Genomic DNA, 23,449 nt, shown 5'->3' with positions numbered 1-23,449 from the left:
GGGGCGGTAACTGGTGCGCTCTGATTTTTTTCCAAGCAGGGGACATGAAGGAGCATGAGAATGACGAGGGACTTCAGGTCCTGTTGCTGGAGCTGTGGAAGAACGAGGACTTCAAAGGGGACTTCTGGAAGCGAGATGGACAAGAGAGGCAGGAGAGAAGCTACACGGCGGACAGGAAAGGGGCTCCCATTCTTTGCCAAGGACAGGAAATCCCAGCGCAGGAAGAAAAAACGACCCAAAAGCGAAGGAACAGAAGCCTCCGAGCTGACCTGAGAAGCCACACAGCGGGGGGTCAGAACGAAAGCTCAGGTTTTGGAAAGAGCACGGACCTTATCTCCCCCCAGCAGATCCAGCCGCTGGAAAGACTGTACTGCTGCTCGGCGTGCGGACAGAGCTTCAGTCGGAGGTCGATTCTGACCACCCACCAAAGGACCCACACGAGGGAAGAGCCGAGAAAAGCCCCAGAGTGGGCAATCAGGCACGGCGGAAGGCCGCCCCGCCCCAAGCATCCCGCGGGCCGCCCAGACAACGAGTGCTCCGAAGGCGATAAGGACTGCAGCCCCCTTGCCGCGCAACAAGGAGCGCACACGGCGGAGAGGCGGTACCAGTGCTCCGAGTGCGGGAACCGGTTCCGGAGAGCGTCCCACCTCCAGCAGCATCGGACCCTGCACACGGGGGAGAAGCCGCACCAGTGCCCCGAGTGCGGGAAGAAGTTCACCCGGGCCGCGTCTCTGCGGCAGCACCAGAGGATCCACACCGGCGAGCAGCCGTACGAGTGCCCGGAGTGCGGGGAGAGATTCGGCTTCAAATCCCACCTCCAGAGGCACCAGGCGGTCCACGCGGTGGAGAAACCCCACCAGTGCCCCGAGTGCGGGAAGGCCTTCTGCCACCGCGTCAGCCTCACCGTGCATCAGAGAGTCCACACGGGGGAGAGACCGTACCGATGCTCCCTGTGCGGGAAGAGGTTCAGCCACTTGGCGTACCTGCAGAGGCATCAGCGGGTCCACACGGGGGAGAAGCCTTACAGCTGCGCCGCGTGCGGGAAGAGATTCGGGTTCAAGTCCCGCCTGCAGCGGCACGAACAGATCCACGTGCCCAAAGTTGGGTAGCTGCTCGGTTTGCAGGGAAAGGCTCTTCCCAGTAGACCGGAATTGGAGGCTGAGGTCTCCTCCGTAGCATTGTGGCTCCTTTGATCGGCTTCGGACAATAAACCGGCTGCTTGGAAAGTCTCTCGGGTCACGCTCTGTTCTGATCAGATCTGTGCTCTGCAAGATGGGAAACAGCTGCAGATTTGAGGAGTGGAGCTAGAGGTGGGGAGAGACTTCAGTGTTGTACAATTCGCTAGATCAGGGGTAGTCAACCTGTGGCCCTCCAGATGTCCATGGACTACAATTCCCATGAGCCCCTGCCAGCGAATGCTGGCAGGGGCTCATGGGAATTGTAGTCCATGGACATCTGGAGGGCCACAGGTTGACTACTCCTGCTCTACAGTTCATCCTCCAGCGGTTCTCAACCTGGCGGCCGCGACCCCTAGGGGGGTCGATCAACCCTTTTCCCAGGGGCCGCCGCCACCCCCTTACTAATGGCGCGAGGGTTGTGCGTGGCCACTTCGGCAATCCCACAGAGGGGAGGGGTGTCAGTGGTGCGCTAGCCAGCGCCCGCATACAGAGCTTTTCTAACATTGGGGCAGTCGGTGGTCCGTAATTTAAGCTCAACATTCAAATTTCACCCCAGTCACTGATTCTCAAAGCGATAATCCCCCATCTAATCTGGTTGCTTTGATGCTGTGATTTAGGATTTAAGAACCTGTTTTTTGGGGAGACAACTGGAAGAAGTCCCTGACAGAGCGGTTTCTCAGTGGAACTGGCTCCCCCGGGAGGTGGTGGGTTCTCCGTCCTTGAAGGTTTTAAAGCAGAGGCTAGGTGGCCACCTCACCTAGGTAGTGATGATATTGGGAATTTAGGCAGACTGTAAGTAGCTGGGCAGAGCGGATTGTGCCCATGCTTAGCTCTTGTGGCCGTTTTTAACATGCCCTGGGAAATGCCGATCGACACTTTGGAAGCAGGAGGCGGATTTCCTCCAGGCCGAACTGGCCATGGATTCTGGGGGGGGGGGGGGGGTTGGAGGGCAGACATCATCTGGACAGGGAATTGGGGTCAGTGTGGGTGGCCATATAGTCGTGAATTTCCTGCATTCTGTCGGGGGGGTTGGACTAGATGACCTTGGAGGGCCCTTCTAACTCCATTATTCTATTGTTTTTTTTAATGCTCTTTGTAATTGATTGTAACAGCCTTGGGTTCAGGGGTATAGCCATGTTTGTCTGAAGCATAGGCTCAAACTTCGCTCTTAACATTTGGTGAGATACCATAAATGCCGGTGCACCAATATCCTACCTGGCTTCCACTCTTCCCCTTCACCTACAACGTGATTGTAATACGGGCCTACTTCACAAGGGTGTTGGAGGGGATTCTGAGACAGCGAACACAAATTGCTTTGAATATTCCAGGTTTGCTTTGACTACTCCTGTGGATGATTTACTGTGGACTAACTAAACCTTCTGTTATTTAGCAACATTTCTCAAAGGCTGCATTCCTAAGATACTTACCTGTGTTAGATGCCTGCAGCGTGGGTTGGGAAATTTAGATTTTCCGCCTCACCTGGCAGTCATTCTCTATCGCCCCAACACACATGTACACATACAAACACACATGCACATGAAGTTGTCTTTAATCAACACTTGAATAGTTTAATAAATATAGCATTGTAATGATAGCTGTTTTTCTGAATTCTCAGCTTTCATTTAAAGAAGTCAGTAGCTATGCACCCAAACGTGGAGAAGTGGGTTTGATTCCCCACTCCTCCTCCACATGCAGCCAGTAGGGTGACCTTGAGCTAGTCATAGTCCTGTTAGAGCTGTCCTCACAGAGCAGTTCTGCATGGGCTCTCTCAGCCCCACTTAACAGGGCGTCCGTTCTGGGGAGATTCAAATGGGTAGCCGTGTTGGTCTGAAGTAGCACAATAAAATCAGGGTCCAGTCAGGCACCATTAAGACCAACAAAGATTTATTCAAGGTGTGAGCTTTCGAGTGCAAGCACCCTTCCTCAGACTAAGAACTTCCAACAAGACTCACTCAACTTATTCAATGCACAACTTGAATAAATCTTTGTTGGTCTTAAAGGTGCTGCTGGACTCTGATTTTACTGTTCTGGGGAGAGGAAGGGCAGGTGATTGTAAGCTGCTTTGAGGCTCCTTCAGGCAATGAAAACCTGGGCATAAAAAACGTTTCTTTTTAGAAAGGAGGCTAGATCTGGGTGGGGCTTTTCTCCCAGCAAGACTTCTGATTGGTCACTGAGGGTTTTTTATATGTTGCTTTGACAGCAGCTGTCATTAGAGGAGGAGGATTTTGACTGTATGACTTCAGCTACAGCAGCCATTTTGTGGCTGACTCCTCCTTCTGCAGCAGCCATCATGTGGCGGCCATTTTGTAGCTGTGCCGACTACCCGGCCTGCCCTGAGCGATATGGAAGCCTGATTGTCAAATGCAGATTAGTTCAATCTATCATATTTCCAATAGCCACTCATGGCTGTGAAAGTTGGACAATGAAGAAATCAGGCAGGAGAGTTGATTCGTATGAACTCCGGTGCTGGAAAAGGCTTCTGCAGAGTCAAGGACAGCAAAACTCACAAACAAGGAAATAGTTCAGTGCATAAAGCGTGATATATGTCTGGCCAGAACATTATTCAACTAAAATAAGTGGTTTTAAACATGGTGACAGTTGAGCCATAATATCAATATATTCTAGAGCCATTAAAAAAAGTATTGCCAAAATCCTGGTACCTCAGGGGAGGGGAGATGGTCACTTCCAGGAAATTTGGACAGGGAAACTGTGCATAACCTGTCGTGTAGGAAGGAGGTTCGGTTTTATAACCTGCTTTTCACTATGCGAAGGAGTCTCAACGTGGCTTACAACTGCCTTCCCTTCCTCTCCCCACAACAGACACCCTTGTGAGGTAGGTGGGGTTGAGAGAGCTCTGAGAGAAACTACTGTAAGAACAGCTCTAACAGGACTGTGACTGGCCCAAGTTCAGCCAGCTCACTGCATGTGCAGGAGTGGGGAATCAAACCCAGCTCTCCATATTAGAAGCTGCTGCTCTTAATGCTGCTCTTAAGGGGTCTGGAGACCAAGACTTATCAGGAAAGGTTGTGGGAGCTTGGTCTGTTTAGCCTGGAGAGGGGATCTGATAACCATCTTCAAGTATTTAAAAGGCTGCCATGTAGAGGATGGAGCAGCATTGTTCTCACTTGCCCCAGAGGGATGGACCAGAACTAATGGGATGAAATTAATGCAAAAGAATTTCCATCTAAACATCCGGAAGAAGTTCCTGACAGAGCAGTTTCTCAGTGGAACAGGCTTCCTCGGGAGGTGGTGGGTTCTCCATCTTCTGTAATTTTTAAACAGAGCCTGGATAGCCATCTGACGGAGCGGCTGATTCTGTGAAGGTGCAAGGGGGTGGCAGGTTACAGTGGATGAGCGATAGGTTGTGTTCTGCATTGTGCGGGGGGTTGGACTAGATGACCCAGGAGGTCCCTTCCAACTCTTATTATTCTATGATTAACCACTACACCAAGCTGGCCCTCCACATTTTATCTGCAACTATCCTGGTACCACAAAATCCCGTCCCTGAATTGACTGGGCTGCTGGCAGTGGAAGAATGACTACCCATTTGGGTATTCAGCGGTGCTGTATCCACCCACCCCCCAGTTACCTGTATGCACCTTCCATCCACTGGCAAATCAATAATGCAAAATGAACCTGTTTTTTTTTCCACTTTAGAATTCTGTTTCTCTTCAGAATGCAATTCAGGGTCTGTTTTTATTTATCGGATAGCCTGAATTGCATAAACAGCTGTCATATGCAGGGCAGGGGGGAGAAGAAAGAGGCACCGGACCCACAATTGTGCCTGGAGGGCAGGAGCCACAACGTCACAGGTAAGTTGGTGAGAAGCAGCCAGCAAACACATCATGGCGTCCGGTTATGCTGATCTGCCATCCCCAAATGCAAACAGACAAAAAAAAAGTGCAACGCCATTTTCATCCAAAACACGGAACTATATTTGCCCTACACACAGAGAAGGCTTGTAGGGGGAGAGGTATTGCTCCTGAGTGGGGGTTACAGGCCACACCTCATCCAGCTTTCAACTCCACAGGGAAGTCAGATGACCGATTAAGCCAAACCACCAAGCCTACTTAAAATATATGTACATATACACACTCACACACACAAGAACAGGAATTCCTCTGCACAGCACTAAAACCTGAAAAGATATTTTCTGATATTTGGATAGATCCGCACCTTTCCCTGCAGACAACTCATAATATTGTGTTGCGGTGGTGCTTTTGTATTAGATTTGCGTGTTCCAGGTGAGTTCCTTTTTGTCTCTTTCAGAATCATTTCCGGCATGCGTAAGTTGTCCAGTTGGTGTGCATCTAAGAGCCCCTTCTCCCACCCACCCCGGGTCTTGAGCATTATTAAGGAGGAATTAAGGAACAAACAAGAGGCATTCTGTTTTGGGAAGGACGCTAACTGGTACAAGCAGTCTTTTGGCAGGAGAAGGAGTAAACTATACAATTCTAAAGCGAGAGAGGAGTGATTGGCTGGATGTCAGTGACATCATGAAGCCCCTCCCCATCAGAGCAGTTTTTTAATCTTAAAAAAAAAATTCAAAAATGCCAAACACTGGCTCTATACAGTTATTTAAAGATATATAGCAGTTTCAATAAAATTATTAGCAGGGGAATGAAACCCCAAGGAGATTAAGAAGAGCTGGTTTTTATGACCCACTTTTCACGTGGGTGAGACGTGAAGGAGTCTCCAAGTGGCTTACAATCACCTTCCCTTCCTCTCCCCACAACAGACACCCTTGTGAGGTAGGTGAGGCCGAGAGAGATCTGAGAGGACTGTGACTGACCCAAGGGTACCCAGCCGGCTGCATGGGGAAAGAGGTGTGTGGAATCAAGCTCGGTTCTCCAGAGGCTCTTAACCATTAATTACACCATGCTTGGGGGGCAAAACAGCATTCACAATAAACATACGCAAAAACACGCTGGTTTCAGGGAAACCAGGGAGAGGCTCCTCGTTTTATGTTCCCACCCTAAACCGACCCTGCCCAGATTCTCTGTCATCTATTGAGACTTCCCTTGTAAGGGGATCTGGCCCGACAGTTTGGCCATTGACACGATTTTGCCCCGTGTGGGTTTTCCAATGCGCAAGAAGGCTCTGCCGCTGATCAAAACCTTTCCCACAGTCCAAGCATTGATGGGTTTTTACTCCCGTGTGCAGACACTGATGTCTCATCAGGCTCGACCGAAAAGCGAAGCTCGCTGGGCAGGCGGCGCATGTGTACCTCTCGTCCCCTCCCGCGTGGGCCCTCCGGTGCCTGCTGAGGCTAGACTTGTAGCTGAAGCTCTTCCCGCAGTCCCAGCACCGGAACGGCTGCTCGCCAGCGTGGATCCGCTGATGGGTGACCAGGTTTGAGCTCCAGCGAAAGCTCTTCCCACACCTGGCGCACCTGTACGGCTTTTTCCCTCGGTGGAGCCTCTGGTGCCGGGCGAAGTTCTGGCTGTGGTTGAAGCTCTTGCCGCATTTTGGGCACTCGTGAGGCTTTTCCCCCGTGTGGATTCTCTGGTGGGCGATGAGGCTGGTGCTCCAGCGGAAGCTTTTCCCGCAGTCGGGGCAATTGTAGGGCTCCTCTCCCGTGTGGATCCTCTGGTGCCGAAGGAGGTTCGATTTGCGGCTGAAGTCCTTCCCACACACAGCACACGTACTCTGCTTCTGTTCAAGGCGCCTCTTCTGGTCGGCCGAGATCTCGTAGAGGTGGCTCGGAAGAGGCTGGCGCTTCCACGGCCCAGGGGTTTTTTCCTCCTGTTCTTCCAGGCCAGTGGGACCGCTGAGGTTCCCTTCCTCACCTTCCCTCTCGCTTCCCTCTGTCCGTGCCCCCCGGGATTCCCACTCACTCTCGCTCCCCCACACATCATCTGCAAGGAGAGAACGAAGATCAGGGGGGAAGGGAAACGAAAATCGGAATGTTTGGCTGGTTTAGGATCAGCCCGATAAGAGCTCCTCACCCAAAGATGTGGAATCCTCTTCACTCTCTTCTTTGACCTCGCCGTCCAGAGGCCCCCGTTCAAATTCTGATGGAGAATGTTCTTCTGCATGGGAATTCAGGGCTTCTTTTTGGAGCAGCCCGGCTACCTGAAATAACAACAAGAACAATAGTGCAAAATATTTGACACTTACAGAACGTTTTCAGTGTTCAAAGTGCTTTACGCAACTTGGCACAGTCCTTCCAAGAGCATAAGAACGCCAGAGAAGCTGTGCTGGGTCAGGCCAATGGCCCATCCAGTCTAGCACTCTGTGTCCCACAATGGCCGAAACCATCAGGAGCTCCTCCAGGAGGGCCAGATCTCCTATGCCCCTCCGAGCACCAAGAAGACAGAGCTAGTACAGACATAGTACCTCCTCTATCCCTTGTGGCTCAGAGGTACTGATGGATCTCTGCTCCAGACGTTTATCCAGTCTCTTCTTGAAGCTGTCTATGCTTGTGGCTGCCATCACTTCCTGCAGCAGTGAATTCCACATGTTCATGATTCTTGGGGTAAAGAAGGACTTCCTTTTATCTGTTCTAAGCCTACTGTTCCTTAATTTAATTGCCTGCCCAGGAATTCTTGCATTGTGAGAAATGTACTTCTCTCTCTACCTTCTCTAGCCCTAAATGGTAGGCCAGGACTATTATTTCTGTCTTGAAGGGAGAGGGAGATTTAGAGTAACTAAGTAATTTTGTTATAATATAATAGGTGATTGCGCGTGTCTTTGTCGCTGAGAAAATCAGACGTTTTACTGATACATTTTATTCTTTTAGTTTATTTTTAAACTTCCCCCCTTTTTCTGACCTCTTTTTTTTAGTTTTAAAATGTCCAACAAAAATATCTTGCTTAAAAGAAGGAAATGCTTTCCAACCACATTCTTTTAAATAGAAAAACTTTCTAACCCTGCCCTTTTCACCCTTTTGACCACGGAGGACCCCCAGAAATATTTTTCAGGTTTTGGGGAGCCCCACAACCGGGCCGGAAGTGATATCAGCTGTCCACGTCTCTCTGCCACATCTGAAGAGGACTGGGGGGCGGGGAGAGAAAGGAGGTGGTTTGAGGCTGGAACATGCATCCAAGTCCCACCCCCTTTCCCATTGGCTGCGGAGGAGAGGACACGCAGTAATGGGTTTAAACTTCAAGTACAACGATATCAGGAAAAAAATGTTCACAGTCAGAGTAGTTCAGCAGTGGAATAGGCTGCCTAAGGAGGTGGTGAGCTCCCCCTCACTGGAAGTCTTCAAGCAAAGGTTGGATACACACTTTTCTTGGATGCTTTAGGATGCTTTGGGCTGATCCTGCGTTGAGCAGGGGGTTGGACTAGATGGCCTCTATGGCCCCTTCCAACTCTATGATTCTATGATTCACAACAACTATGCAAGAACAACATTTCAAGGCAATGCTGGGAATAGCTTCTAGCCAAGTCCATTAAGGCAGGATATAGAGGGAAGGCCGGGAGCCCCTGGGGAGCTCTCAGGGAGCTCCACAGCTCTAGGGAGTCCTGGTTGGGAATTCCCGGTCGAAACTGAGTCAAGAGCTGAACTGAGGGCTTGCTGGATCACAGCTCACTCTCCTAACTCTCACACTGCACCAAAGAAGGTCCCAGCCAGTTAAGGGGTCCCGTCCAATGACCTTCCCGGCCCTCTGCCCAGCACCAAGAGAAATGCCGCTCACCTCCTCTTCCCGTCTCTCGATCTCTCTTTGCCCTCGCAGGAAATCCTCGGCCAGGATCACGGCTTGAGAGCAGGTCTCCGGACTGCGTTCCTTGACCCAGTTCTGCATCTCGGGGGGCAGGATGGCCAAGAACTGCTCCAGGATCAGCAGTTCTAGAATCTGCTCTTTTGAGTGCCTCTCAGGCCTCAGCCACTGATGGCAGAGGAACCAGAGGCGGCCACAGGCCTCGCGGGGCCCCTCGGCCTCCTGGTAGCGGAACTGCCGGAAGAAGCCGCACTGCGCCTCCCCACTGACATGGCCTTCGCTGGCTGCTTCTTCCTTCACCCTCCCGGAGCTGCTATGATCTGGAGGGCTGAGATTGTCTGCCAAAGCTTGTTGAGCTGTCCCAGGGGGCCCAGACGGAAGCCCGGTTCCTTGTTCACCCACCAGCTGTGGATGGACCAAAACCTCTGTCTCCGGGCAGGAGAGAAACACCTGGCTGTCCTCCTGCTCCTTCTTGGGCAGCCATTCGTCCCCCTGACTGTGCGTGCCCTCAAGGAATGCCTGCCACTGGCCGCTCCAGTAGCATGCCAACTCCCCCTTCCCCGGCTCCCGTGTCATCTGCTCCACTGTCCATCGTAGGAAACGCCCAAAGGTCTGGGCGATGGCTGGGGCTGCTTCTTCTGCCTCCCCCCATTTGGGGCCTGGTGAGAATTTTGTCTCCGGCTGAAGCCAACATTCTAGAGCAGCCTGGAACTCAATATGTGGGGCTGAGGAGCCTGCTGCAGCCATGACCTCGGGCCCAGTTCAGCTGGGTCCCTCCTTGGCAGAACACGGGAGGGAACAGCCCGCCGTGGGACTGTGGCCTTCAGCCACGAGGGAGGCAAGCAGCCGTTGGTCCATGGACATGTGGGGGTTCCTGTTCACACAGCCCTGCAACCTCCCCAGCTAAAGCAAAATGTTGCCCAGGCTTCCTTTGGACTACTGAGATGTGCTGATTTCAGCCAGCCAAGCAACTCCAGTTTCACTGCCCCCTGTAAACAAACCAAAACAGCTTGCGTTAATAGTGACAGACTATTAACTGGACACTTCTTGCAGTAAAATGCAAGGCAGAAAAATGTAGGAAACAGAAGGATAAACTAAACATGTACAGCAAAATCAGTGTCCAGTAACACCTTTAAGACAGACAAAGATTTATTGCACTCGAAAGCTCACACCGTGAATAAATCTCTGTTGGTCTTGAAGGTGCTACTGGACTCTGATTTCGTTGTGCTACTTCAGACCAACACAGCTACCCACTTAAATGAATATTTAAGATGTGTACCTGAAAACCAAGAATATAATCAATCAATCAATTAAAGATTTATATGCTGCCCCTCTCAGCCAAAGGATTCGGGGTGGTTCACAACAATAGGAATCCAGTTTAAAACCAAAACAAACAAGCTATTTATTTATTATTAAATTAAAATTAAATTAAATGAAAGGTGGGGCAGAGAGAGCTCAGAGAGAACTGCTCTGTGGGAACAGCTCTGTGACTGGGCTAAGGTCCCCCAGCTGGCTGCATGTGGAGGAGTGGGGAATCAATCCCAGTGCTCCAGTTTAGAGGCTGCTGCTCATAACCAGGACAACAAGCTGGCTCTCATGCCAAACTAGTGTGAGGTATGCATGAAGCTGAATAAGTAAATACAGAAGGGATCTTCAGCAGGGGCTGCGGCTCACTGGCAGAGCATCTGTGTGGCACGCAGCAGGTCCCAGGTTCAAATCCCCGGCATCTCAGGTCAAAAGGACCAGGTCCCAGGTCATGAAAAAGACCTTTTCCTGAGATCTGGAGAACAGTTGCCAGTCATTAACCTTGCTGGACCAAGGTTCTGATTCGGTGTAAGACAGCTTCAGGTGTTCAGGTGCACTGCTCTGGCACATGGAGGTTCCATTTAGTAAGCCAAGCTCCGCCTCCCTCATAATTTCATTCGTTCTCCAGGAAAGCCTTTCAGAGAAAGAAAATGCCAGGTTCCTATTAAAAGCACAACAGCCTGGCACCCCGGACTACCTCTTGCTTGTATCTTTTTTAAAGACAAGGAAATTGAGGGGTGTGTCTGTTTTTTGTCATTTGTTGTAGCCCCCCAACCCGACCTCTGCAAACGTTTGCGCTGCTTCTTGCAATGCAATGCATGCAAACAAACACGAAACACCCTTAAGGAATGATTCACCGACCTGCCAGCCAGCTCTCTTTTTGCAAGGGGAGGAAAAAACCCCAATAACGCCAGCTTTGCTGCAAGCATCGCGGGAAGTGCACTGAAGTTGACGTCTGACACACCCCTCCGCATTCGCCTCTTACCTCCTCCCTCTCCCAGGTCCTGCCTGTCTAGCCACTTGGAGCTCTCTGATAAGTTTAACCATTGCAAGACCAGAGCGGGCAGAGACAACCTAGATTAGCTATCACAGTGGGATAGGGTTGCCAGCTCCACGTTGGGAAATACCTGGAGGCTTTGGGGGTGGAGCCTGAGGATGGCGGGGCTTAGGGAGAGACAGACCTTCAATGGTGTATAATGTGCTAGAGCAGGGGTGGCCGAAAATGGCCACCCACCGGAATCTATCGCAATTAGGCTTTGGTAGGTGCCCTCCAGGGGTGGCCAAACTATGCTTCTCCAGATGTTCATGGGAACTGTAGTCCATGGATATCTGGAGAGCCGTCGTTCAGCCACCCCTGGAGGGCACCTACCAAAGCTACAGTGAATTGGGATAGATTTTGGTGGGTGGCCATGTTGGTCTGAGGTAGCGGAACAAAGATGTTGGCACCTTCAAGACTAACAAAGTTTTATTCCAGGTGTGAGCTTTCGTGTGCATGACCACTTTCAAAGAGTGAAATGGAAATTGCCAGAATACATTGTTGTTGTTGTTGTTAGAATCATAGAATAATAGTTGGAAGGGACCTCATGGGTCATCTAGTCCAACCCCCTGCACTATGCAGGACACTCAAAACCCTATGGCTCATCCATTGTCACCTGCCACCCCCCTTAAGCCTTCAGCTTGTTATTAAAATTTCTAGACCACTGTTCCGACACTGTCTCCGGACGTTGTACACACATGAGAAATACCAAACTAACATGCAGTATTAATGAAGATGTTTAGCCGATTCAAGAGCCTTGCGCAAAAAACAAGCTGAGCTTATAAGGCTATCGGTCCTTTGGGTTAGGCAGCCCATACCGCTGCTGAATGACTCTGCCTGTGGACTTTTGTTCCTTGATATCTGGCCGGTAAAATTCTACATATAGTTTAAAGCCATTTCTGTGGGTCTTCTCCTCTGCTGCCAAAAGGAACCACCCCTTGCCCTCCTATTGGTCTTAAAGGTTCCACTGGACGCAGACTTTATATCATAATTGATGATGTTAGCCCTTCAGTCATGGCCGACTCTTGGCGATCCTCGGGGACAACCGTCACCACTTTGCTCCTATCCAGCCACCACGTTCTTTGTCGGCCTGGTTTCCTTTTACCACTGACCAGTGGGGCCAAAGTTTCATGATTTTGCCTTCCAGTGAGATATCAGGATTTATGTACTCTGGAATTTCCTTGTTATATCGTAATTGTGTGTGCAGAAATTATTCTGTGACACAGGGTATATGACACACAAACTTGCATTATTCTAGGTGGCTCTGAAGAAGTTGATCAGTGACTCACGAAAACCCATAGTACTCTGCCAGATATTTCCTTTGGAAATGGAAATAGCAGAGAGAAAAGCCAGGCTTGGGCCTGGAGGGTTGAGCAGGGGGAATTGGCCCAGAGCAGGGGTAGAAGGAAGCTCCATTAGCTAGACAAAAAGGAGGAAATGGATCCTGGAGGGATACAAAAGAGCCCAAGTCTTGCCCTTAACAGCAGTGCTCAGGTGGCTGGTTAAGAAGATTTTGGCTGAGCTCAGGGAAGGCCCTGGGGCAGGAGACTTGTCCTTGGAGAGGTGAAGCTGGAACAAAGAAGACCAGGAGAATACCAAGTTCCAGGGTCAATCCACCCAGGAGGAGACACTGATTTCATTCCCCCCCTCTTCCTCATGGAAGCTGTCCATCAAGCCTAAAATATACATACAGGCAAACACACACACAAGGGATTGTTTCAACAGGCTCTGGAGCTTAGAGTCTACTCTCAAAAGTAGCCATTTTGTCCTGGGGAACAGATCTCTGTAGTCTGTTGCAATTCGGAGAGGTAGAAGAATATTTGTCAGACTTGCGGGAAGCAAATCATCAAGGAAGCTGCCAAACGGGCTCTAAGAGTCGATGAACAAAGTCCTCTTTCATTACAAAAATAAAGTATGCCAGAATGCAGATCAGTTATGCAGCATTTTGAAATTCTGCAGTTATGAAGTCTTTTCAAACGTATTTTCTTCAGTGGCAAGTATTACAAAGAAATGTTTAAATTTCCATGCAGGTCCCGTATTAGTAACTATCTTAATACTGTAGTTCAAGAGAAAATTCTTCAAAAATAGATGCATACTAGAATCTTATTCCAAATAGTTTGGGGGACAAGTGTAGCATCAGCCTACTAATCACTATGTCTGCCCATAAGCGATAAGTATGTTTCTGCCACATGGTGTTAAGATTGTTACTAATGCTGGTCCTGTAGGAAAAGTAGAAAATTTCTTTGTAATATCTCTAGTTGACTTGCCACTGAAGAAAATACATTTGAAAAGACTCCATAACTACAGACATTGTTGTTGTTGTTAGGTGCGAAGTCGTGTCCGACCCATCGCGACCCCATGGACAATGATCCTCCAGGCTTTCCTGTCCTCTACCATTCCCTGGAGTTCATTTAAGTTTGCACCTACTGCTTCAGTGACTCCATCCAGCCACCTCATTCTCTGTCGTCCCCTTCTTCTTTTGCCCTCGATCGCTCCCAGCATTAGGCTCTTCTCCAGGGAGTCCTTCCTTCTCATGAGGTGGCCAAAGTATTTGAGTTTCATCTTCAGGATCTGGCCTTCTAAGGAGCAGTCAGGGCTGACTAGGACTGACCGGTTTGTTCGCCTTGCAATCCAAGGGACTCGCAAGAGTCTTCTCCAGCACCAGAGTTCAAAAGCCTCAATTCTTTGACGCTCGGCCTTCCTTATGGTCCAACTTTCACAGCCATACATAGCAACTGGGAATACCATAGCCTTGACTACACGCACTTTTGCTGGCAGGGAGATGTCTGTGCTTTTTAGGATGCTGTCTAGATTTGCCATAGCTTTCCTCCCCAGGAGCAAGCGTCTTTTAATTTCTTTGCTGCAGTCCCCATCTGCAGTGAGCTTGGAGCCCAGGAAAATAAAATCTGTCACTACCTCAATTTCTTCCCCATCTATTTGCCAGGAAGCGAGAGGGCCGGATGCCATGATCTTCGTTTTCTTGAACTGCAGACTTTACTTTTGGAATAAAAGAGGATTTTATTTATTGATCTTCTCAGCTTCCTTGATGGTTTCTTCACCTGGAGGTTGGCAACTCTGTGATGTTTTCCTCTATGAGCCCTTTGAGAGAAGGATAAAAAAAAAATCAAACAAACCACAAACACTATTAAATATTTTTTTTTAGCCATGTACAGTGCTAGCTCTGTGTTTGTTTATTCAGACACCAGCTCTGTTACACTATAGAGCTTCCTCCCAGATAAACAGGCAGGGATTGTGAGAAGCTATGCAAGGTATAACCCAGGATCGATGCTACTGAATGTACAGAAATAATTTGGAGCCAGGGTTTCGGAAACAGGCTGCTGGATTCCTACAGACGTACATCTTATCTTCACGTATTGAGTCAGAGCTGTTTAAAAATTTGGGGAACCCCCAGTAGGAAACAATTGGGAAGACTAGCAGGAGCCAGTTAAGAGCAGCAGTTTCTAATCTGGCAAATTAGGTTTGATTCCCCACTCCTCCACATGCAACCAGCTGGGTGACTTTGGGCTAATCACAGCCATGATAGTGCTGCTCTCAAAGTTTTCGAAGCTCCACCTACCTGTCTGGGTGTTTGTTGTGTGATTGTAAGCTACTTTGAGACTTCTTCTGGTACAGAAAAGAGGGCTATAAAAGCCAACTCTTCTTCCTGCAGCCGATCAAGAGAGTTGATTCCTCACTCCTCCACATGCAACCAGCTGGGTTACTTTGGGCTGATCACAGCCTTGATACTGCTGCTCTCAGAACAGTTCAGTCAGAGCTCTCTATGCCCCACCTACCTCACAGGGTGTTTGTTGTGAAGAGAGGAAGGGAAGGTGATTGTAAGCCGCTTTGAGACGCCTTCTGGTAAAAGCGGAGTATACAAACCAAGTATTCTGCAGCCAATCAAGAGGTTGGGGGAAAATAACAGAACAAAACCTTGATCCAATGGAATCTAGTTTGAGCCCAGTGGGACCTTCTAAGAGGAACAACATTTTTTCGGTATGTGACAATCGTTGCAGCACAAACTTTTTGTTGAACTTTCATAAGAACTTAAAAATGGCAGAGAGAGCTATTTTTGATTTAGTCATTTGCTCTACGAGAAAAGGTGAAAACATTTGAGTAATATCAGCATTCAAAGATTTGATGTCAACAAAATGGGTGGAGAGAGAGGATGTAATCAATACCGCAATGCAAGTTGTGCATGTGATCCTGTTGGTTATTCTACTTTCAGAATAAAAAAAAAGTTTGAAAAAAGATGCAGTCTTGAGTCCAGCGGCACCTTTAAGACCAAATTTCAATCTGGGGATAAACTTTCTTCTGTTATTTCAGACTACCCAAAAGGAGCCATTAGAACTGAAGGCAGAGCTGCAAGATCCCGGCTCTAGAGGAGCAAAGAAAGGCCTGGAGAGGAAAAATGCAGAGTGGGGGAGGGACCCTTGCACGTGGTTGGGGGAGGGGGATGGTGGATGCTCTTGTTTTGCATAGGGTCGTCGTCCCCTCCCCCTTTCTTTATCCCTGGGGATTCTGCTTGGGCGCCCGCATTCCCACCCAGGACTGGTGCGCGCATCAGAGCCGGTGAGTTTCCCAAAGGATGCCGGGGGGGGGGGGGGGAATGCTTCTTGGAGGACATTTAGCTACTTTTAAACTTCTGCAGAAAAGTCAGCTTAGCAGGCACGAGTCTAGAGGCGACTTTAAGACCAACAAAAAAAAAACTGCTCCTAGGCTCAAACTTGTTCCTGTTGCTTCAGGCCAAGCCTTATAATAGGCCCGGTTTGCTTTCTGCTAGGCCAGGGGGGGTTTCAGCCCAAATCGGGTGAAACAGGGGGGAAAAAAACAATCCTTCCATATGTTGTTTTATTTAGTAAATGAAGGGAAATGTTTTGGCCCTTCTAAAGTAGAAGGTTTTTTTCCCCCCTCTTTTTTTAAAACGGGAGCGCAGATGTAGCGATGGGGCAAGTCTTCCCCTGTGGAGTTTCTGCCTGTTGTGAGGTTGCCAAAGGGCAAATTACCGCGAGGGCTGCTCTGCAAAGGGGGCATTGTGGCCGTTGCCCCAAAAGGGTGAGTGACCCCGCTAATCTCGGCGATCGGGGCTGCTTTTTAGGTTGAAGAAGAGACCGGGCAGGGCAGAGGGTGGGAAAATGAAGCAGGAGGTAGAGAAAGTGGATGGAAAACTTTTTTTTCCTTTGTCCCATAATTCGAACCGGGAGGCAGCCAATGCAATTGGTGGGCAGTGAATTCAAGGAAATATATCTTCGCAAACTGTAGTTAATTAACTCTCCCCCCCTCCTCGTTTCATTTATATCCTGCCTTTCCCCTGGGGTTGCCAGGTCCCGCTTGGGAAAAATCTGGAGACTTTGGGGGCGGAGCCTGCAGAGGGTGGGGTTTGGGGAAGGGAGTAACTTCCATGGGGTCTAATTCCATGCAGCCATTTCCCCCAGGGCAACCGAGCTCTGTAGTCTCGAGTTGAGCTGTAATTCCGGGGGATCCCCAGGTCCCACCTGGAGGCTGGCATCCTCACTTTCTCTGCAACAAGATGGCTGACTTCCTTCTCCATTTCTAGCCTCTGCAAACAGTCCTGTGAGGTAGGTTAGGCTGAGCGTGGGGGATGTACTGACAGCCAAAGAGGGGATTGAAACAAAATCTGGGAGGGTAACTCTTGTTGCTAGCTGCTACCTGGATAAAATGGAACCTCCAAGTCTGGAGGCAGTATATCCTTGAATCCTGGCGGCTGCCAGTTTGAGCCCTATGCTTTCTGGTCTGGCCTTGCTAAGTTTGGGAAGGGTATAATGCCCCATAGAGCCTACCTTTTCTCGAGGAGAATTGATCTTTGATGCCTAGAGCTCAGTTTTAATTCTCCAGCTACCACCTGGAATTGGCATTGGCATTTCTTCCATCCCTGGATCATTCAGCAGGCCATGTGCAGCTTGGAAAAGTACCATTCATTGTAGTGAATGAGCTCACTTTTGGGAGAATGCTTCTGAGTCAATTTGTGATAGATTCCCTTGAGGAACTGGATAATATTATATTTCTCCTGTTGGGCTCACCTTAGAAGGCCCCCTGCACAAGGGGGAACTTCTGGATCCTCGTTTGGACTTCAGTCGGAACTAACCTGTTGGACTTTTGCCTGAACTGTTTTCTGTATTACACTTGTAGTGTTGTACAAAAATTTACAATATTGTATGGTTATTTCTCATGATGGCCTTTATGATGTTTTTATAAATGACTATTTTGCACTTTTGGAGGCATTATTTGCAGAAGTTTTAGAGCTACTATTTAGAGCTACTATTACATACCCTCCTTTCCCCCCCTGGTATTTTCTATTTACTGAGTACCCCTATTTACTGAGTTTGTTTGTTGTACCACCTGGAGCCGTACTGGTGGTCAGCATATCCAGGTAGAAGCTCCAATTCATTATACCTCTGCGCCAGTGTTAAACGAAGATCTGGAAGACCCAGGGTAAAATTCTCACCCTGCCAGAAAAGCTTCCGGGGTGACCTTGGGGTCAGTCACTGTCTCTCTGACCTACCTCACAAGGTTGTTGGAGGAGATAACAAAGTAATCTTTGGGTCCCCACTGGGGTATACAAGAAATCAATAAAATGAATACGGGGTTGCTCCTACACATCACTGAACATGGGTCTTGTAACGTGTTGCATATTTTGTTATAGAAAAGAATACATTCATGCATATTTTTAATTTCTGTTACTTAGTTAAGCTACTGATGAAAAAAATATTTTAAAAAGGGATTATAACAGGTTTGCCTTCTGGCATCTTTACAAATCTGTGATTTGACTGATTCTACAAACAACCTGAAAGAAAGGATGTTTGATTTTATTTATTTGTTTGTTTGTTTATTTGTTTGTTTATTTATTTAGATTTCTATACCACCCTTCCCTACGGCTCTGGGTGGTTTACATTAAACGTTGTGGAATGCTTACATGGAATATTAAAATAATGCCATAAATTACAGCCATAACATAACATGGCATAGCATACATGGAGCTTTTCTGCCAGCATCTTCCTCTTCTTGGCTTCCCACCAGGAAGTTGGCAAACTTAAAACTGCCCTGAGCAGTATGGAAGGGGCCATATAAAAATGGAATAAAATGCAAATAAATAAATAAGTGCGGTCTGAAATACTGGGTCCCAGAAATTCAGGCTGCTGAAGAGGCGAGTATTTGTCTTTAATTAAGTGTCATTGCTTTTAAATATCCTTCTTAGGACCACAGTGGACTGGAGAACTGCAGGACACGAGGTCAGGACTGGCAGGATGGACTCCTCATGGGGAAGTCAGTCCTCGGAAGCCGTGGCCTTGGCAGCGGTTGGTGGGTCCCTGGGAACAGCAGCTCTGTACCACATGAAAGAAGAACTGGAAAGAGGGTTAGCCCAGCTCTGGGAGGCCCAGCTGCAAGAATTCCTGAAGACGATGGAGGTTCCTCAGATGGGGTGCAGTGCCCCCCAGTTGCCGGAGGAGAGCACCCCCTGGGACGACGCGAAGGCCTTCCTGGTTTCCTTTGAGCAAGTGGCTGAAGCCTGCCAGTGGCCCAAGGAAGACTGGGCGGCTCGGCTTCAGCCGGCCCTCAGGGGAGACGCCAAGCAAGCGTTTCTCAAAATGGAGGCTGGTGACAGAGAGGATTATGGGAAAGTGAAGGCGGCCATCTTGCAAGGGGACGCCATGAGCCGGGAGAACATTCGCCAGTGCTTCCGGCAGTTCTGCTACCAGGAGGCCGAGGGGCCCCGAGGGACGTACAACCGGCTCCAGGAACTTTGCCACAGGTGGCTGAAGGCTGAGAAGCACTCCAAGGAGCAGATCCTGGAGCTGCTGGTTCTGGAGCAATTCCTGACCGTCCTGCCTGGGGAAATGCAGAACTGGGTCAGGCGAAATTGTCCCGAGAGCTGTGCACAAGCTGTGACCCTGGCTGAAGATTTCCTGCTTGGGCAGCTGGAGTCTGAGGCCTGGAAGGAGCAGGTGAGAGAGTGTTCTTCTTTGTTTTTCATCCCTCTTTTCCTTTCTCTGTCTCCTCTGTCAGTCTAGGATCTTGCAAAGTGATGCTTGTTGGGTGGGGTCGCCAACATCTAGGTGGGCTCTGGAGATCCTCTAGAACGGAGGTAGTCAAACTGCGGCCCTCCAGATGTCCATGGACTACAATTCCCATGTAGTCCATGGATGCTGGCAGGGGCTCATGGGAATTGTAGTCCATGGACATCTGGAGGGCTGCAGTTTGACTACCCCTGCTCTAGAATTATCACTGATCTCTGGACTGCAAAGGTCAGCTTCCTCTGGAGCAGTGGTTCTCAACCTGGGGGTCAAACGACCCTTTCACGGGGGTCACAGCAGGGCAAGCAGCTTGGCCGGCGGAGGGCACCATCCACGCAACAGCCTTGCGGGGTAGATCGAGATAGAGCGTTCGCCTGTTTGGAGCAGCGGAAAAGAGTGTGATCAACCTGGTGGGACAAGAGGCAGAACTGAACTGAGAAACCCCGGAAAAAAATCAATTTATGTACAATCCTGAACAATGGATCTTCACGCCATGGGTCAGTTTCAGTTTTAATTTCTGTGAAAGAACCCTTGCATCATTTTATGGTTGGGGGTCACCACAACATAACATGAGGAACTGTAGTAAAGGTCGCGGCAATAGGAAGGTTAAAACCACTGCTCTGGAGAAAAGGGCAGATTTGGGGGTGGACTGTGTGGCATTATACCCTGCTGAGGGCCTTCTTCTCTCCAAACCCAGCCCTCCCCCTGCTCTGTCCCCAAATCACCAGGAATTTCCCTGCCTGGAGTTGGCAACCGCATGGCTGAATGACCTTGGGACAATCACAAAACTTTCATCCTAGCCTACCTCAAAGTCTCCAGATATTTTCCAATCCAGAGCTGGCAACCCTAAAAGTACCAGGCCTGAAAGTAAGATGCTAATGCTGTACTCTTAGGGACTAGAAACTTTCTTTTGCTTGGTAATTGGAAATCCCCGATCCGTGGCCCACTGAGATTTCAGCATTTCAGTGGCCTTGTCTCAGTCCCAGTGACGAAAGAGACTCTGTTCTGGTGTCAGAACGTCTCTTCCGCATGTACAAGGCCCTAGGTCTGATCCCCCGATCTCCAGTTAAAGGATTTCAGGCAGAAGGTGATGGACAGCTGCCCTTTAAAGTCATAGGTCAGGGGTGGCCGGACTGTGGCTCTCCAGATGTCCATGGACTACAGTTCCCATGAGCCCCCAGGGGCATCTGGAGAGCCACAGGTTAGCCACCCGTGGTAGTTCAAAGAATGCCTTGTGTGTCCCAAACTCGCTAGGTGACCTGAGGCCAGGTGTCCCCAACGTGGTCCCTTTCTTAGTGCTCCTCAAGTATTTCTAGGAAATGGGCGGTGCCTGCTGGGGCTTTTGCAGAGCACTGCTTCTGATTGGCCATTGGGTATTGGATAACGCTTTGGCACAAGGATCAGCACTGTATGACCGAAGGTGAGCTGCGGGAGCCATTTTGTGGCTGGATCCACATCCTGTGGCAGCCATTTTGTGGCTGTGACGACCACGCTGTATCCGAATTCCAGATTCCCACAGGCTCAGAAGGACTGGGGACCCCTGGCTCGGGCAAACAGCTCTCGTGCTGTTCCCACCCCCAGCCACAGCAGTAATATGGGGATCACACGGGCCTACCCTACAGGGCTCTTGTAATAGTTCTAACACAGGGGTAGTCAAACTGCGGCCCTCCAGATGTCCATGGACTACAATTCCCAGGAGCCCTTGCCAGCATTCGCCAGCGAATGCTGGCAAGGGCTCCTGGGAATTGTAGTCCATGGACATCTGGAGGGCCGCAGTTTGACTACCCCTAACATATCAGTAGGTTCCTATCAAGTGCTGCACAGGAAGTGCTGGGTAATTATTGGCTTCATACTAAGGAGAGAAGAGGATGAGGAAGGACATAAAACCAGGGTCTGTTTGCCAAGGCTTTGGGCTTGAAGGCTGGCTGGGGGTGTGTGTGTAATAAAGGCTGGCGTTGAGGAGGGAGCTGGAGGAAAGGGAGGCTGTGCTGCGGAAGCAGGAAGGCTTTGGGTGAAAGGCAGGTGTGGAATGAATGGGAGGAGACTGCCTCAGACCTGCCAAAAGGCATAATCCCAGCAATTCAACTCACATTTCTTGGCATGGGACAGTTTAAATATGTAAAGGTGAGTCAAGTGTCCGCTGCTTAAAGAATAAAATAGTTTTATTGAGAAGAGAAACAACTTTGAGGAGGAAGATAGTTCTAGCTGTCTAACCGACTGAACAAAGTTGGAGTCCAGGGGCACCTTTTAAGACCAAAGTTTTATTCAAGGTATAACCGTTTCGTGTCTATGCACATTTCTTCAGACGCAATTCTTTGGAACGCCTTCAGGCTGTACAGCAAGGAGTTTCCAAATGCTTGTGTTTGTATTGCTCAGTTATTTAACAGTTCCTTTACTAAACTTGTAAAAAAAAAAATAAAGTCTTTAATGCTAAGAACTTTGATGTGTATGTTGCAGTGAATGTTGGAAATTTGATTAATTTTGCTGTGTGAATGTTGACACTTCCGCCAAGTTTGCAAATGAACAAAAACACAGAGATGCATTGAAGATTAAGTCACTAGAGTCCAGGGGCACCTTTAAGACCAACAAAGATTTATTCCAGGCGTGAGCATTCGAGTGCAAGCACCCTTCGTCAGACTATGAACTGACCATCATAACGGTAGTCACTGGAGGGTAATTATCAGTATTCACCCTAGCATATACCCCAAAGCTGAGAGCATATGTCCTTTTTTGTGCTAGAAGAGTTTGTTGTTAATAGGAGCTTTAAAAAAAGAAGAAAATTACATCTAAAAGATGCATTCTTCTGCTCGCTGTCCTTCGGCCTTTCAAGAAAGTATAAGTAGGAAGACGACCACTAGGTGGGAAATTGATTATTGGAACATGGGGGGAAATATGTTTTGCTTTAATTATACAGCCTTCTTTCACAGCAAGACCAGTAAAATTTCAGTGGCTATAGCACATAAACCAGCACTCACTCCCACTGTCCTGCATGAATGGGGGGGGGGTGTGGCCCAGTGGGTTACCTGCCCAGCAGGGGATGCAGATGAAATATTGCTAAAAGTTCATTAGGATGCTCTGGGCCTATTCTGCGTTAAGCAGGGGGTTGGACTAGATGGCCTGTATGGCCCCTTCCAACTCTAGGATTCATGAAGGGATTTATTTATTTGAATTTCTAGACTGCCCTCTCTGCCAAAATGGAACAGAGATCCATCGGTGGCTCTTGGCCACAAATTAGGGGGAATGCTCTGTCTGGGGCAGTGATGCTCTGTACTCTGGCTGCTTGGGGAGCAAAAGTGGGAGGCTTCCGGCCTTGCTGGTGGACCTCCCGAGGACCCCTGGGTTTTGGCCAATGTGTGGTACAGAGTGTTGGACTGGGTGGCCCATTGGCCTGATCCAACATGGCCTCTCTTTCCTTAGGCCTGTTAGACTAAGGGTACGAAGGCCTGGGTTCAAATCTACCACTCAATGTATAGGCCACCTCCCTCTCTCAGTTTACCCTACTAGGGATGCCGGCCTCCAAGTGGGACCAAGGGGACCCCCCCCCCCAATTTATAGCTCATCTCCAGGCAACAGAGATCAGTCCCCCTGGAGAAAATGGCCACTGTATGCATTTAAGCCCCGCCATTCCCCAAACCCAGCTCTATCCCAAGCCTCCAGGTTTCTCCCAACCAGGAGCTGGCAACCCTCCATACCTCACAGGATTGTTGTGAGTATATAACAGGGGAGGAAACAACCATATGCCCTGATCTCCTCGAAGCAAAGCTCAGAAGAGCGGATGAATTAACAGGGAAAGGCCTTGTACCATTTTTGCAGATGATGGAGTCGCTACCGACAGAGATCGCACAGGACCCGGAGCCAATCCTTCCGTTTGGCGTACAGAATCAGCCGCAGCTTTCCAGAGAAGCCATGTGGGAGCCAGACCCGACGCCTCTGGGTAAGGATTCCTCGCCCCTGGGTTACTTGCTAGCTCCAAAATGTAAGCCAGTAAAACAAAATCAAGGGTACAATGTTGGCTTGTAGTTTTAGAGAGCCAGCTTGGCGTAGTGGTTAGGAGTGCGGACTTCTAATCTGGCAAGCCGGGTTTGATTCTGCACTCCCCCGCATGCAGCCAGCTGGGTGACCTTGGGCTTGCCACAGCACTGATGAAGCTGTTCTGACCGAGCAGGAATATCAGGGGTCTCTCAGCCTCACCCACCTCACAGGGTGTCTGTTGTGGGGAGAGGAAAGGGA

General features: G+C 49.2%; 3 protein-coding genes across 6 annotated transcripts in view; 2 read left to right on the top strand and 1 right to left on the bottom strand.

The window, feature by feature from the left end:
• The window catches only part of LOC143834007 (uncharacterized), a 29,587-nt gene extending 28,361 nt beyond the window's left edge, over nucleotides 1-1,226 (top strand). For 3 of the 4 annotated variants that reach the window (XM_077330482.1, XM_077330481.1, XM_077330483.1), the window contains exon 4: nucleotides 37-1,226. In XM_077330482.1, coding sequence (XP_077186597.1) covers nucleotides 37-1,109 — 1,073 coding nt within the window. In that variant the 3' untranslated portion in view covers nucleotides 1,110-1,226. The remainder of the gene's footprint in view (nucleotides 1-36) is intronic. The other variant, XM_077330485.1, reaches the window with a different exon arrangement.
• A 3,863-nt stretch (nucleotides 1,227-5,089) lies between these two features.
• LOC143834021 (uncharacterized) lies at nucleotides 5,090-11,120 on the bottom strand. Its single transcript, XM_077330517.1, has 4 exons — nucleotides 11,012-11,120; nucleotides 8,822-9,834; nucleotides 7,127-7,253; nucleotides 5,090-7,036 (listed from the first exon to the last, which is right to left on the bottom strand). Exons 2-4 carry the CDS (start codon nucleotides 9,590-9,592, stop codon nucleotides 6,141-6,143), a joined length of 1,794 nt encoding a protein of 597 aa, XP_077186632.1. The 5' UTR covers nucleotides 9,593-9,834; nucleotides 11,012-11,120; the 3' UTR covers nucleotides 5,090-6,140.
• A 4,494-nt stretch (nucleotides 11,121-15,614) lies between these two features.
• LOC143834155 (uncharacterized) overlaps nucleotides 15,615-23,449 on the top strand; it is a 39,933-nt gene continuing 32,098 nt past the window's right edge. Inside the window, 3 exon segments of the mRNA XM_077330760.1 lie at nucleotides 15,615-15,758; nucleotides 18,403-19,150; nucleotides 23,033-23,153. Coding sequence (XP_077186875.1) covers nucleotides 15,643-15,758; nucleotides 18,403-19,150; nucleotides 23,033-23,153 — 985 coding nt within the window. The 5' untranslated portion in view covers nucleotides 15,615-15,642.

This window comes from Paroedura picta, chromosome 3, assembly GCF_049243985.1.
Source record: "Paroedura picta isolate Pp20150507F chromosome 3, Ppicta_v3.0, whole genome shotgun sequence".
Lineage (NCBI taxonomy): Eukaryota > Metazoa > Chordata > Lepidosauria > Squamata > Gekkonidae > Paroedura > Paroedura picta.
This window is presented reverse-complemented; position numbering and strand designations above follow the sequence as displayed.

What these genes read in the sequence shown, in the direction of transcription:
- LOC143834021 (XM_077330517.1), bottom strand. Translation starts at nt 9,592, where the DNA reads ATGGCTGCAGCAGGCTCCTCAGCCCCACATATTGAGTTCCAGGCTGCT. An exon ending in TCGAGAGACGGGAAGAGGAG is followed by an intron (nt 7,254 to 8,821) that starts GTGAGCGGCATT and finishes TTGTTATTTCAG; the next exon opens with GTAGCCGGGCTGCTCCAAAA. An exon ending in AGAGGATTCCACATCTTTGG is followed by an intron (nt 7,037 to 7,126) that starts GTGAGGAGCTCT and finishes CTCTCCTTGCAG; the next exon opens with ATGATGTGTGGGGGAGCGAG.